Source organism: Dermacentor albipictus, chromosome 5 (genome assembly GCF_038994185.2).
Source record: "Dermacentor albipictus isolate Rhodes 1998 colony chromosome 5, USDA_Dalb.pri_finalv2, whole genome shotgun sequence".
Lineage (NCBI taxonomy): Eukaryota > Metazoa > Arthropoda > Arachnida > Ixodida > Ixodidae > Dermacentor > Dermacentor albipictus.
This window is the reverse complement of record NC_091825.1, coordinates 42827933-42844027: the sequence shown is the minus strand read 5'-3', so window position 1 is coordinate 42844027 and position 16095 is coordinate 42827933. Positions and strand designations below refer to the sequence as shown.

At 50.8% G+C, this 16095-nt stretch overlaps 2 protein-coding genes across 2 annotated transcripts in view; one reads left to right on the top strand and one right to left on the bottom strand.

Annotated features, from left to right (window-relative positions):
• LOC135900500 (uncharacterized) overlaps positions 1-16095 on the bottom strand; it is a 223442-nt gene that overhangs the window by 167356 nt on the left and 39991 nt on the right. The window lies entirely within an intron of this gene.
• Positions 8166-16095, top strand: part of LOC135900501 (piwi-like protein 1) — a 69033-nt gene continuing 61103 nt past the window's right edge. The window contains exon 1 of the mRNA XM_065429981.2: positions 8166-8797. Within this exon, the coding sequence (XP_065286053.1) occupies positions 8579-8797 (219 nt within the window). The 5' untranslated portion in view covers positions 8166-8578. The remainder of the gene's footprint in view (positions 8798-16095) is intronic.

Here is a 16095-nt window from a genome sequence, read left to right as displayed (position 1 = left end):
GTTGTGTGAATGTTTGTTTGTTTATTAAATGTCTGCAACGTCGTTTTGGACAAAGTGTCTGTTAAAGTACTTTGTGACCGCCTGGAACTGTTGCAGCGCCGTTTGTGGATCAGGAGGAGACGCGTCTTCCATGGCGGTGTCGGGGTGTAGTTGGGCATCCTCATCATCCACTTCGCTCGATTGACTTGTACTTGCTGGGCTTGCCGCGGCAAGATGGCGGTCATGGCGCTTCCGAGCTTCATTTGCCTTGGTACCCGGAGATGCAGCGAGTCGCTTCAAACGCATTCCCTTGCTTGCGTTAACTCGTCGCGTCCCTGGACTCTGTGGTGTCGGACGCGCCTCGTCGCTGTTAAGAATGACGAGCTACAAGGCGAAATTGCCACCCAATTACGACTGGGGGACAAGACGCCCATCCCCCACTCTCCATCGCTGCAGCTAGGAGGCGTTCGAAGAAGCGGCCTTTGTGCTGAAAACCGCCTCCATCCACCAGCCCCATCGCCGTTGTGATGAAACGAGTTCGGTGGGCGAACTATGGTGCCGGAGCTCTCCAGCGCGGACCTGATCTGCTACGCATGAGCAAGCTGCCGCGGGAAAGCCGTTTTTTTTTGTTGCTTCCCATGCCTCGACCAGACGCAAGACAACGAGCTACCCACCATTGGCTCCGATACTTCCCGGAACGGCACCCCTCCGACGCCGGCGTCGGGCATCGGAATGTGTGTGCCTTTGTGTACGTAAACTGTTCTGCGGGGCGGCGGCAAGTTGACGATGAGTAAACGAACATTCGCCGCCTTGTATCGCCAGCGGACCGAGTGTATAAAAACTGCTGTTGTGCGGATGCTCGATACACTTCTCTTGAGCAGTCATGTTAGACTGACGCACTTCTCTTGAGCAGTCATGTTAGACTGATACACTTCTCTTGAGCAGTCATGTTAGACTGATACACTTTTCTCGTGCGGTCATGTTGGACTGACACTCTTTTTTTTCAAGCAGTCATGTTAGACCGATTTAAATACTGTAAATAAACCCATATTCCTCGTTCTCGATGAGAAGCAGTTCTTCCCCAGGCAGCACACCAGCATTGGTCCAACCATGGCCCAATGCTGGCAGAAATTGGTACCAATGTTGGACCAATGTTGGCATATTGGCAAAGTGCAACCCAATCCAATGTTGGCCCAGCGTTCAAGCCAAGATTGGACCAATGTTATGCCAATGCAGCAGCCATTGTGCTGCCAGCGTAGGACCAGCGTTAAAGCCAAGATTGGACCAATGTTATGCCAATGCAGCAGCCATCGTAGGACCAGCGTTAAAGCCAAGATTGGGCCAATGTTATGCCAATGCAGCAGCCATCGTGCTGCCAGCGTAGGACCAGCCTTAAAGCCAAGATTGGACCAATGTTATGCCAATGCAGCAGCCATCGTAGGACCAGCGTTAAAGCCAAGATTGGGCCAATGTTATGCCAATGCAGCAGCCATCGTGCTGCCAGCGTAGGACCAGTGTTGAGCCATATCGTTACCAATATTAATGCCAGCTTTGAGCCAATGCCCTTTGCATGACGAATATTCTAGATATTTGAATTAGGAAGGAACAGCTCCAACTAAGACGATCACAAGAGGGGAGAATGAACGAACGTCCTGTGTCGTTCTCCCCTCTTGTGTTCGTCTTAGTTGGCGCTGTTCCTTCCTTATTCAAGTATGCACCATCTAGCCCAAATGAATGTTCTCCTGAACTATTCTAGATATGCTGGCTTTAGAGCACGCACATATTCTTACCGCAAACATTTTGCTAGCGGCATTTTTTGTAGCAATTGTCCCCTTACTCTCTTCCTCAATAGTAGCTAGAAAAGCTCGACAAAAAGATGTCAAGAAGCAGAAATCATATATGACTGCAAATAATAATAAAAGAATACTGGAATTGACGTTTATGACAGTTTATTTGCGAATAAATTTTCACAAACAGGCATTTTCCGTGGATATAGATGGGTGACGCTCGGTTATCTTCAAACAGTTTATTTACAGGCACTGCCCTCAGGATAGGAATTGGGCAAGGTGCCGAGGACGGTGGGCTGGCCAGGGGCTTCAGGGCATGGAGCTGACGTCGGTAGGCAGGTTTGTCAGTGCTTGGATGACAGCAGGCTTATCAGGCCCCCGAGGACCACGATAACGCGGTGGTTTCGTTGATATTGCCACCATATCCGATAGCGACTTCACCATTACTTGGAGGAAATGTTTGCACTGTAAAATGAAAAGAAACAATGTCAGAGATGTTGGTATGACAAATCTATGATGGAGAGTTTTCATTTGAAAAATCGCCATACTGCAACAATATTATAAGTATGAGCAGAGAGTTTGAAGGGGTGAATCAAGAAACTTTCTTGCAAGAGATTTGTCAAGTAACACTTCCTAATATTTTGACATATATGGCATACCTTGTACAACATGTAACGTAACACTTAGAACAGACATAAAATGCGCAGTCCGCTTTGTTTACAGCTCACACTTAGTCAGCGTAGCACTTTAAAATTAAAAATTGCAGCAAAACCTGCTGCAGCACAAAAAGCCTAGTATCAGACAGTGTAGACACAATGCGGCCTTCGTGCGAAATTTTTAATGTGGAAACCGAGAAGTTCCGTCAAGAAACACTAGTAAAAGAAGCATTTATTCGAAAAGAAAGAAATACTGTCAGCTGGAAATGATGCTTGACCTATACCAGTGAGAAGAAGCGTGGTTCATCGGTATCACTAGCAGGATCAGGCCGCACGCGTGGCTTGATAAAATCTTAGTCCTAGAATTTGGGTGAAATTCACAGAGATTTACACGTGGTTCTACTCCAGGCACTATTCAAAGGCTGCAAAAAAAGAGCTATTTAATTACAGGCATTCTACATTAGCCAGGCCTGTTTCAGTAATATATATACCGCGTGATATTGCTTGGGTGATATAGCTTGGCTGATATTACTTCTGATAAAACTTATACCATGCGCAAAACAAATGCACTCACCATTGTATGATCCATGCTTCTTTGTATCTGAGTTCATCCCACATCGAAGACGGTGCCCACGAGCGCCGACTTCTTTTCTAATTGTTGTGTCGCCTATATTAATTCTAACACTCACAAAAATTCGTGGCCACATTGCTGCGTATTTCAAGATGTAGGCTTCTCAGTAGGAATGACGACAGCAAGCGAGCATGTTTCACGAGAGGAGTGCGCTGGCAAGAACGGACGGCAAGCACTCAGGTGGTGTTGCACCCAGTCGGCGTGCTAGCGACACGTAGAAAGAAAGAGTGAAAGGAAAGGGTGAACGAAGAATACGGCGTAAACGCCACTTTCCCCCGCTGGACCTAGCCCGAACGGGTTTTGGGGTGGCAGCGATGGAGGGCGACAAGGAGGACAATAGTGACCCCGCCGCTTTCCCCCATGCTTCCGAGAGCACCCAATTCGACACAGCAGCTTATGGCTGTCTGAACGCTTGACTGACAGCATTGACCAGGCTCACCTGGGTGCGTGAAGGAGAGGCAAGGGGGGGCTGAAGGACGGAAAGCTAGGCCGAAAAAAAAAATCCGGAATGCGCCGTGCCTACTAAAGGCAAAGACAAGAGGTTGTTGACACGCAAATACCAAAACGTGCAATTAATTTTTTTTTCTGTCAGAAGCATTCATACAAGAAGCTTACTACGCATGCATGAACAAACAAATATATTAGAATAGGAGCATGATGTCGCCGCAACATGCCATGCATGCTAAACAAACAAACAATAGTTTCACTAATGCATATGCGCTCCATCTCGATCCAATATAAAACGGTTCCATCAGCTCTGAGGCACTGTAATTCTCGATTCTCCTCAGAATCCTGACCCACTAAAGCCGCGGAGCGTACATGCATAAAATACAGTGCGCAGGCAAATTCGCAATACCGTTGCTTCTTATGGAAAGCTCAAGTTCTTATTCACGATCAATAAAGCAGTGGCTAAATTTATGCGACTTCCCCTGCTTGCTACGTGGTACACTGGCTTTTCTCTTTAGGGGACACATTTCGGTAAAGGAGAAGTGCAATAATGGCGGTGTACCATTCATGGAGTTGACATGGGAGAACATATTTTTGGTTCCTGCGCAGTGTGCCTGTGATCAGTGCGTTAGTTTTCAAAACACGTTGTTCAATCTCAGCAAGTCGTAGAGCACTAAAAGCCGACAAGGCGAAAATTAGCTTATTACGGGCCAATGTCCTCCAAAGAAAGCCAACTACTAACCCATATTGGCAAATCCATACCAAAGTCGGTCCAATAATTCCCGCCTTGTTGAACGGCAGTGCCAATATTGTTTACTGACTGTGTAAAGTGGACCAACATTGGATCTCTATCAGAATGGCACAGCCAATATTGTTTACTTACTGTGTAAAGTGGGCCAACATTGGATCTCTATCAGAATGGCACAGCCAATATTGTTTACTGACTGTGTAAAGTGGGCCAACATTGGATCTCTATCGGAATGGCACAGCCAATATTGTTTACTTACTGTGTAAAATGGGCCAACATTGGATCTCTATCAGAATGGCACAGCCAATATTGGCGCCACGCTGTTAACCTTAGGCCAACATTGGGCCAGGAACCAGAATGGCACTGCCAATATTGGAACCACGCTGTTAATCTTGGGCCATCATTGGGCCAAGAAGTGCCAATATGTTTCCAACGTTGGCCCAACCTGACGTGCCGCCTGGGTCCCTTCATCAACGTCCTCAGCGTGTATAAGTTGGACGACGGCATGGGCCAGCTACCTTCGAATTCATGCCGGACTCCAATCTTGACAAAGGACCACGAGCGATGGGATTGAGCCCCCAATCCTGACACCGCCCTGATGCATGCGACGTATACGCTCAGCCTCTCTTGAGCGCCGCTTGCGTTTAGCTGCTGCCGCATGCCGCGTGTTGGGAGACACTGGTTTGGCGAGACGAGGCGTCCTTCCCACACGATACCGCAAAGTAAACTGCCGCCACCACCGCCGCCACACCACACCCAAGCAAACGGTCGCCACACGCGCCTCGCGACAGTGACGTCAGGGCGCACCGTTGAACACACGGCCGCCACGCGTGCCGATGTGATGAGTCATCCCGCGCGGCGCCGAACCACCCCGACACCCGCACTTGACGATGGTGACGTCACGCACGCGAGCCAATCAGGAGGCGCACACCTGCACCTAGCGACAGTGACGTCATGACACAGAGGAGACCAATTAGGAGGCCGGAAAGCTGTGATAGTTTCTGCTAACGACATATGACCTTGACAATGAGCCATTAAAGGCTTCCGCCTTAAAAATATACATAGCTGTGAACAGGCGCGCGTGAGGCGCTCTAACTAAGAACGCTAAGAAGGCTCGATAGCTAGTAGCGCTACTGTCGATGTTGCGACTTCTTCCAAATTGCGTCTTTCACCAAGCCGGGGTTTTTTGCTAATTTCGAATTCGGCAAATCGCACCGTCGCGCACTGGGGAGCGCTGGGGCGGCGATGATTGGATGAAACGGGGCACTGGGGCTGCCCGTTGCGCACCGGTACGATTTGCCGAATTCGCCATAAATGACTGTGTCAGTGTAAGTTATTGGCGTCGATATGATACGCTCGAAGTCGTCCATATTAATGTGAGGCGAGTTCGTATCAGCGTCATCGAGTGATTGAAGACTTCTTTTTTTTAATGAACACACATGGCTGGACCTCTGAAGCACTGCATCGACACGACGCCCTAGAATCAAGAAACTTCACAATGTAACAAAAGCTATGTCTGTAAGTGTACAATCGCGTGCACTGTGAGCTGAAACACGGTGCACTTGTTGAAGATGACCCCAAGACTGCACGGCAACACCGACTAACGAAAAATTGATACAATAAAAACCAGTAATTGTAATGGTGTTTTGTTATCCAATTAGTGGGATGTCGGCGGCCGCCGTGCAGCCTTGGGGCCCTTTTTAACCTGGGTACCGTGTTTCAGCTCATATTGCACGCGACGTACGTGTTCGTCCTTAGAACCACAAGACTGAGGTGGTGGGCCAGCCAAGTTGCAGCATTGCAGCTTTTTCCTCACTGTTCTTATTACAACTCATGTGTAATTTTTGACATGTAACGACATGGAGAAATAAACTTCAGACTTCACAAATGAATGCCACATCGCACATAACGAGGCGGGTATTCGCGAGACGACATGAACGAGAAGCCTGAGCGGCGTTCACTAGCCATGCATATGAGGGGCGGTAAGGTGTTGACCTGTGTGGCTGATTTCTCTGGGTGCTCTTCTTTTCGTCGCGACGATATATATGAATTTTACAGCGAAGCTGTGTATGGCTAGCCGATTCGTCCGTCTGTCGCCTGTACACCGAAAACTCCTCCGGTTTAACCCCATGCGCATGCGCGAAAAAATAAAGAAACAGAGGTGCCCGATTCGCTGCGCCAGTAGTGACGTCGTTGCACTCCGTCGCAGTCGAGTGTGCGCGCAGCAGTTCCTCTCTCCGGCTCCGAAACAGCTAGGCCGCGCGTCATGCGTACTCCTGAGAAGAAGGCAGCTTTCGGGCACCAAAGCAACGAGTAGAACTGAGAACGAGGTCATCTACGCCGTGCTGGTGCTGCAGCTCGGGCCCAAGAACAGCCCCGTGCAGCGAGCGCAAGCAGCAACTGCGTACCGAGGATCCGGCTGCCTACCAAGCCGCCGTTTAATGAACCATCGGGAATAAGCCATGTGATAAACACCGGGGCCGCACGTTTCGGCTTCGCAACCATCTGTACGGAGTGCTTGGGCGGTGATTTCTTTACAAGCACTGTTCTAGGAGGGCACATATAGTATGTAACCGGCAAACGGAGGCCTCAGGAGAGCATGCCTGAGATTATAACAAAGCAAGTGATGCAGAATGTCAGGGTCACCCAAAGGGCCTCGCGGTAATCTAATTAAGCTGGAAACAGGACCGCATATGTACGTGGATTGGAGCTTCGGCGAGCCCCAACCCACGGATCAGTGCGGGTTCCAGCTTTGATGTGGTGTAGGCGCCGCTAATAATACGAGATATTCACACATTGGCACAACAAGAAAGAGAAAAAACGATTGTAAAATACGATCACGCCTAGCCACCAACTTCTGCAGCGCTAAGTTCAGCGCTGCCGTGGCACGCGACATCTGCAACATCGTCAGAACATTGCACATAAGAGGCAGTGGAAAAATATGACAGAAGCCACGAAGGCGGCGCTCTTCGAGACAGCCGTCGCAGAGCAGCTATAGCCTCTATTCGTACAAACATCCGCACATTCGCAGCGATGCACTGCGATCTTCACTAGTATGTGTTGACGGTACAACTCGAAGCCCCTCTAATGACAGAGACCGGCCAGCAAACGTTTATTCGGTTTCAATGTAAGTACAATACATTGTACACTTACGTACTACGTAACGCGTAACGACGCCGACGTACCGCACGCTCCGACTTTCCTAACCGCTTACGCGTTCTCGCTGAGGCCGTGCTGCTGCTACATCTGCGGTTACAAACGATACAGAAATCGTAAACGCTGTATGGCGTCTACTACGACAAAAGCAGAACAGCCCCAACAGCGCGCGATATATGCTGACGTAGTTGTTGTTGCGTGGCTTCAGAAGTGCGAGACAGTGCATAAAGACAGCTCTGTTTGTACGCACATTGCAGCGCTGCCTCGCACTTCCAAGGTAAACGGACTGATCAGTCAGTGCTGTGAGGAGGGTCGCGCTCGCCTTCAAGGCACGACTTCCTCCGCAATGCTGCGCTCGCTACGCCAGCGCCGCAAAGCATTGTCCTATCTGAGCGATTTGAACTAGAACCGCAACGTCCGCTTTTCCATACTATGCATGTCAATACTACGCGGTGCGGGCAACGCCGCCGCTACAAACTATTTATAAGACCATAAATAAATACGTGGTGCACGCATGGGCCATCATCGCGGACAACTTTCTGTGGAAGTGAGTGAAAGGCTACGGGCGCGTCGTTGCTGCACATGTGTTACGGCGCCACGTAGTCCGCCAACGTTTGACAGTGCTTTTGGTTGCCTGGAACAGACGCAGCTTCACGTGCAACGGTTTCGCGTTTGCCAAGGCACGGAAGAGAAAAGCCGCAAAATAAGTAGACTTCTACATTCAGTGGTTTGTTTTATGTTATTTAACTGTTGCTAATAAGGTGTTTACGTTTTATCTTCTCCAGCCTAAACTAACGTGTGTTTAAACACGGGACTCTATTAAGAAGCGCTCTCACTTGTGCGCGCTTTGGCTCCATAGCTTTCCCTTTCCCTACGGCTTTCCCTTCATTGCCGCAGCGTAATTGAGCAAACGGTCCCTAGCGCGTGCGTGACACTTTCGCCGTCTACCCTCCGCTACTCTCCGCAGCATTTCGTCATTTCTGCCTTAGTTTCTGCTCACTCCTTCGCCATCCTCCTCGTCACTTTCATGCTCGACTTCGGTGAGGTTGGTTGGGCGTGCGTCGGTGGTTGAAGCGCATTACCGCGACGGTGTTGGCAGCGTCAGCGCTACGTGGCTTTAATGAGACCCCTTCAGGTTGTCGTTAGCGACTATAAGTAGCACAGGAGCAGTACAATGGACGGCAGCGGTGATGGACCGCCTCTAGGCAGAGCTAGGGGCCGCTCTCGCGGGCGACTGCAAGCCACGGCACCGCAGCCTCCTGCAACAAGCGTGTTCTCGCGGCCTTCACCTACGCCGACGCTGCTGTCCCCGATGTCGACCATGACTGACGTCAGCAGCCTCACAGCATCCGTGGATAGGATGACCATCACGGGAGCGGCGCAGGATGTAGCGGTAAGAAAATGAGTACTAACCACGCTTTGGGATCGGTCGTCGTAGATAATTGGCGCGTCCACGCTGTGCTGACGGAGCGTTTGGACTGAACAATTTGTGACGATATCTGTTAGCCAGGGTTGCAAAAACTCAGGTTGCGTCTAACAGCGATTGCGCCTGTTTGCATAGAGTTTCACCCCATAATTGTTGAAAACTCCTAATTCCTTTCTGAGGCGCGTCGAGATCCATCGGTGCGTTTGCGGAACGTGCGGACGCGCTCGGCGTACGCACTGGTACGCACATACGAATTTCGACGCGTCTCGGAAACGGGCCCTTGCGCTTTGTCGTTCGGTACTTTGTGTAAAACCTACTGGAATAGCACCGTAACGTTTCTTTAATGTGTGTTGGGTACATCGGAGTTATCAACATATGTGATCCTCAGGACTTTCTTTTTTTTTTTTTCGCAACCGAGCCACGAGACCCACCAGAATTGAGCGCGCGTCGCAAAAGGCGCGCAAGTCGCAGCTTTTGGCTTCTCCCGTTGTTGTATTCTTATCAGGGGCGGTTCTTGGAGCACCTCTTCCTCTCACACACACTTGCATAGGCGTATTTTATGGCGAATTAGGCAAATCGCACCGGCGCGCACCGGGGCCCGCCCTGGGGCGACCATGATTGGATGATTGGTGCGCACCGGAGCGATTTGCCTAATTCGCCATCACTTCGGTGTCGCTGTTGCTGTGTTCCGGTGCGTCGGGATAAAATGCTGCTGGCGTCGCGCTTGCTCTGTAGACGCTGGTTGTACGGCGTTCTTAGCGACTTCATCAAATGCAACGCTGTTGGTGTTCCCACTGGCAAAGTTCTGACTGGTGTGTCAGAAGTCGCTTTTTTCGTTGCGACGATAGATTGGATGTTTTTACAGGTACTGTTCCATGAGGGCAAATGTAACCGGCAAACGGAGAGCTCGGGAGAGCACGTGAGATTCCCACTTGCATCACTGGTGTATGTTGGAGAAGTGCTTCCTAGTGGAGTATACATCGCACATGCCTTTCGTCTTCCATTGGACTCCGCGGCTGTACAAAAGAAATCTCGGAATTCGAAGCGCATCAACATAAAAAATATTACAAAATCACCGAAGATTACAATGCTTCATGTTCGTTTTCATTTCGCGTGTTAGTGTTTTCTCTTATTATTACACAGGGTGTCCTTTTTTTAGTTGCATAAATTTTTTTAAAGATTACCTATGGCAGATAGCGCAACTCTAACCCTTGATCTAATTACTCGATAAGGCGGCTACGAGAAATTGAAATGTTCAATTGAATTATTAGCGTAATTACGCTAATTAACTTTTTTAATTCGTTACATTACGCCACATGTTTAAATCTACGAATTACATCCGCTGAGTTGACACGGGATATCCACTTGGGACGAATTCTCTGGTCATGCATCAGTTACAAGATATTTTCTGGTCCGTCGAAATCCATTGGTGTTGCAGTTACTTTTGTGCTTCAGTGCATTATATCAGGTTCTTAAAAAATTAACTGGAACGCCACTGCATTTCGTCGGACACCTTGAAAATGTCTATTTCGGAACTGGTTGTTGCGGCCCGAGGTGGCGGTAGGGCAAGGAATCCACCAAGTTCATCGACGAATACGTCCAGTATTAGGAATGAAGGAAAAATGGTTTATTTGGCATTTGTTACACGGCTCCAGTTACGGAAGCCCACTCCATGCACGAGCATGTTAAACGTCCGAGTTCACAACACTTCGGCCACTGCAGGAAAAGTCTCCGCTTTTAATGCCCTCATCTACCCTTGGCGACTCGACTTGGGAATCTGATGATTAATCATCAAATCGGTTGCGCTAGCACACGGCCATGCAATCGCAACGCTCGTCAGCATCCCCTTCTCCGAAGCCTCCGCATCTCCGAAGCATGGAACAGGGGACAGGATAGCAACCTGGGAATCCGCAGTCGTCGCCGTTCTTCGGTAGCATTAGACGTTGGCCCTTTTCATCATTCAGGTTGTCGGGTAATGTTGGGGAAGGGGGGTGCCTTGCGCCGATGGAGGGGCGGGGTTTGCCTCGTGGCGAACCTCTGATTAACGCCTGTGGCCGTAGTGACGCGTAACATGGCGTTGTCCAGAGAATTCGTACCGAGTGAATACGTCCTGCGAACTCGGCGGCTATAATTCGTAGATTGAAATAAGTGGCGTAAGATGATCAATGAAAAGTTAACGTAAAAACATTAATTATTCAATTGAAGATTTGATGTCTCGTAGAAGTAATGGCCGCCTGCCGCATCGAATGATTTAGATCAAGGGTTAGAAGTGTGCTATCTGCCATAGGCAATCTTTTATGCGTGTCGCCTTCGCCGCACGCCACTGTGTTGCTCCGTATGCTGCGAGGTGAGGACTGCTCAAGCTGTTTGTATAGCTTTTTACCTGCCCTCCTTGCAACATTTCCTTGTTGCGTAATGCATTTCAATTTCAATTTAGAAAGTTTGGTGCAGCAAAAATAGAAGAATTAACTTTTCCCCTAGAGGAAAAGGGGGTAAGCGAAATGGGGAAGGCGAAAATGCGTGCATTGACCTTCGTCACGGTTAAGTAACCAATATGTAACGGCGCTGGATTGTTTCGGCCTCCCGCTCCCTCAGCAGGGGATCCTCTCGTTACTGTCAATCGGATTGCCTGGCCTCGGGTGGCGTTTTTATAGTCTGACGTTATCGGCGCGCGTACGAGCGTCGTTAGACGTTCGGAGCCCGTCGGCCGCGTCTGGTTACGATAGCGGCGCCATTGCGTCAAACCATCGGCCGAACTATTGGCCTCGAGCTCCACCACTGGAAAAGCTGGCGCCACCGTCGGCGTGACGTGCTAGGAGGGATCACGTGGACATAGCGGCCACGTCGGCTGCTTCGGGCGCGCCGAAGCGAGCTGAAAACGAGTTTAAATTCCCTCGTATGCTGCGGTCCTCATTTAGTGGCGAAATTTCCCCGCTTCGAGTGTCTCCTTCACAACGCTTCAAAGCAATACAATAGGTAGTGGCTGCCTTTGAAGGCGCGCAACATGGTCGGCTACTGCTCGGTGCCGCAGGGCCGGACGCACGTAACGGAGGCCGGTGTCAGCCTTATTCACACGTAGCCGCAGGACAAGACGCTGCGTGAAGCGTGGCTCGCGAAACAAAACCGGCAAACAGTCATCGGCTACAACTCGGGTATGCAGCAAGCACAGACGCGAGGAAGATTTCTGCTACGGCGCCCGGTCTGCGATGTTCTGAAAACGCGCACTGAGACGCTCGCCCGAGTCCGCTGCCCGACTAATGTCATGACGGTTTGGTCTATGAACTTGTCGATGTTATAGATACTGGCAAGTTCAGTGGAGTGGAAAGGCAGCGGTTAGAAGCACATTTAAAAAAAGCATGGCATATGGTCATGTTTGTGTTATGAATTAATGCACTGGATTACAAAAAAGGAGCAGCGGGAAATTGCACGCTGAGAACACCGATAAACATACAGTGCGACGCAACTCGAGGAATAATATTGAAAGGTCAAAGAATTTAGAAGAAAGAAAGATTGAATCGTCGCGACGACATATTACAGTCCCCGTAGGCGTCGAAGTCTCTACAATGAAATTATTTTTGAACAGCTCTGATAGCGCCAACGCAACAATGGTTGCTTGTATACTGTCAAATGCTCATATTCTGCGGCGTAAAGCTCATGGCACGGTGAGAAAAGGCGCGCGAAAACAGTGCGCGGACAAGCATGCTGACGCGCAGTCGGTCGCTGCGAATCTGCGCGATCGCTGCATTGAGGCTTCGTTCTATTACGCTCCATTTAGTCATAGAAACACTATAAGAACGTATTTCACATAGTTTGGTCTCGGCGTTTACCTACCTTTCACGCAAGAAGCCGGTTCGGGAGACTCCATCGCGGCAACCGCGCGCAGTGGCATTCACTGTACGTATTCGGTAAAGAGATAGCGTCTGTAAACGATTGTGTGCTTTCAGTTTACCCAAGATTATTATTTAGACACTCAGAAACTTCTCTCGTTTCGAAAGTACTTACAGAAATGTCCGGGAGAGCTCGCGCGTGGTGATTTCAGTGACCGCTGACAGCAAAACCTATGAGGAGCGTGCCACGTGATCCCTCATACTACGCCAGCGAGGCGCTTCCGATAGATAGCGACTCCGTAACTCCTCGCCGCCAATAGACGCTGTTGTTCACGCCAACGTGACCTAACGTGTGCGCGCGGTCACGCTACGTCGGACTATATTTAGGCCTTAACGGCTGGATGGGCGCACCGACAGCGAGCCCTTTCACTGGCGAGTTCTCGCCGCCGCTCCTCGATGGCTGCCAGTTCCTCTGGGTAAAGCCCCTCCATACGCGTTTCCGCCGACCAGGTTAAGTACGAGTGTACGTTGTCTCCCGTGGCACAACCCGTCGCAGGTTGACGTGAAGCAGCGAACACGACCAGATCGCTGATTACAATAGGCGGTGGTTCTTGGATGGAATCGAATTCACAGTTTAAACCACAACTAGTGCAATTAAAGCCTCTCCATCGACGCGAAAGTCAACAACGCTAAATAACATAGCGTCACTTCCACTCGGAACCGGAAGCTGCAGCTACGTAAGTTCCGCTTAATGCCGGAAGCTAAAGGGGTGAGTGGGAGAGGAGTGTGGACGGTACTCACGGAGGAAGGAAACTACACTCTTAAAACGGTTGCACCCCTTGGGGTGTATATTTGTCCCACAACAATAATCGTCATCTGCATTGCTTGCGTTTCCTTTCCTGAAAACTCGGCGCTCGCTACTTTCCTGTCGAGAATGCTGCGTCACACTGATAAGGCGCATGTCGTTCGTGACTGGAAAGTACCGGGCTCGCAGCGTTAACGAAAGGAAACGCGGGCAGCACGGATGACGATTATTTTTGTGGGACAAGATACGCCCCAAAGGGTGTAAATTTTTCTAAGAGTGTAAGGAGAGGCCTTGACGTCACTGTTTGTGAAGGTAAAGTGAAGCCGGAAGTTGGCGTTGCTCCGCCTATCGGGCCAGCTCACCTCTCTTGTTTACATTTCTCGCGAAACCACGTCGCGCCGCGCGCAACCGTGCTGCTCGGACCCGCGCGCTCCGCAGCAATACTAAGCAATCGTTAGCACGTTAGCATGATTCCGTCAAAGAGGGCAAAATTTCTCGCGGATATTCCTTCGTCCGTAGCCATTGCTGTGGCGCGGTACATTGCGCACAGCGTTGCATGCGCGTTCATTTCACGAACTTTAGTTCCTCCTGTCTCACCTGGCCACAGCAACATCCGGTAGAGCACGGTCCAGATAACGCAGCGCGACAAAACACGGAGACCAACGCAAACCTGCCCGCATGGCGCCTTTGCCACGGTAAGAAACCTACGGAGCAACACGTGTGAGCGCGCAAAACCATAGCAAAGCCGCCATTGTGGCCCGAAAGGCGTGGCCGCTACAGCAAAGAAATTAAAAAAAAACAGCAAAAAAGAACCTACCACGTCATTTCCTCCACACTTTTCTCCTAGCGCGCGGAGGGGGTAGGGCCTCTCCCACGGAGGAAGGAAACTAAGGAGAGGCCCTACCCCCTCCGCGCGCTAGGAGAAAAGTGTGGCGGAAATGACGTATAGGTTCTCATTTTTTTGCTGCTTTTCAATTTTTTTTGCTGCATGGCCACGCCTTTTGGGCCTCAATGGCGGCGTTGTTCTGATTTTTTGAGCGCTCACACGTGTTGCTCTGGTAGGTTTCGTGCCGTGGCAAAGGCGCTGTGTGGGCGGGTTTGCGTTAGTCACCGCGTCTTGTTGCGCTGTGTTACCTGCACCGTGCTCTGACGGATGTTGCGCGAGCGTGCGCGCTCCGCGCGCGATACCACGCGCAGCGCGGCGTGGTTTCGCGAAAGATGTAAACAAGAGAGGAGGGTGGCACAAAAGGCGGAGCATCGCCATGAGCAACGCCAACTTCCGGCTTCACTTTTGCTTCACAAAGGGTGACGTCAGGGCCTCTCCTTAGTTTCCTTCCTCCGTGGCGTCTCCTCAGTTTCCTTCCTCCATGGTGAGTACTGTCCACGCTCCTCTCCCACTCACCCCTTTAGCTTCCTGCATCAAGCCGAACTTACGTAGCTGCAGCTTCCGGTTCCGAGTGGAAGTGACGCTATGTTATTTAGCGTTGTTGACTTTCGCGTCGATGGAGAGGCTTTAATTGCACTAGCTGCGGTTTAAACTGTGAATGCGATTCCATCGAAGAACCACCGCCTATTGTAATCAGCGATCTGGTCGTGTTCGCTGCTTCGCGTCAACCTGCGACGGGTTGTGCCACGGGAGACAACGTACACTCGCTCACAAAATATTGCGGGGCGCGCGAGCGCGTGGCGGAACGATCCTCCTCCCCTGCTAGCGGGAAACCCTGGTGTCGAGACCGAAGCCTGAACGCATGCGCGTCCCTCCGAGACGACAAGCGTGCATGTTTCCGCGCTTCTTCCTTGCGCGCTGGCGATATCCGAATGTAGCCGCGAGGTTGCTCTCTTGCGATCGGCGCTGTGGCGGCGTCGGCGGGCACAACTACGTGAAGCGTGTCTAGAAGCGTGAGCTTGCGCGCGCCGCTGCGGCCGCATTTTGTCCAGTCATAATCGCTGACGCATAGGTGGTGAACGCAACAAGTCTTTTTTTTTTCTACGCTGCACCTTTTCGTGGCCAATCTTCGTTGTTTATTTCTTGTTACGAACGGGGCGTTCTCCTGCAGAAGAGCGTGGCAGGAAAGGCGCTCTATAGAAGTAGACAGGCAAGACGAAAATGAGCTCTTGATTTCCGTTGTATAAACGAAGTTTTGCCCGTCAAAGCCGCCACAGCGCCAAACGCAAGAAGGGCACCTCGCGGCTGCATTCGGATATCGCCGGCGCGCAAGGAGGAAGCGCGGAAACATGCGCTCTTGCAGTCATGGAGGGACGCGCATGCGTGCAGGCGCCGGTCTCAACACCAGGGGTTCCCCGCTAGCAGGGGAGGAGGGTCGTTTCGCCACGCGCTCGCGCGCCCCGCAATATTTTGTGGGCGAGTGTACAGTGGAATGTAGTGCCTGGGCGCTTGGAGACCACTGCCGTTTTTCGTGCATTTGGGAAACAGCGACCGCGAACTACTACTTCAGCGGAATACAACAGCTTGTCCCCTTTGCATTCTTCTTATGGTGACAGCCACAGCTCTGCTAAGCCCGCGCTGGCGTCTCACCATCGTCTAACAGCAGTCAAAGCGGAAATTCCCGCAGCGCAACTCCAGGAAGCGGAAACGCCTGAACCGGAAACGCCGGAACCGGATTTTGTGTGAG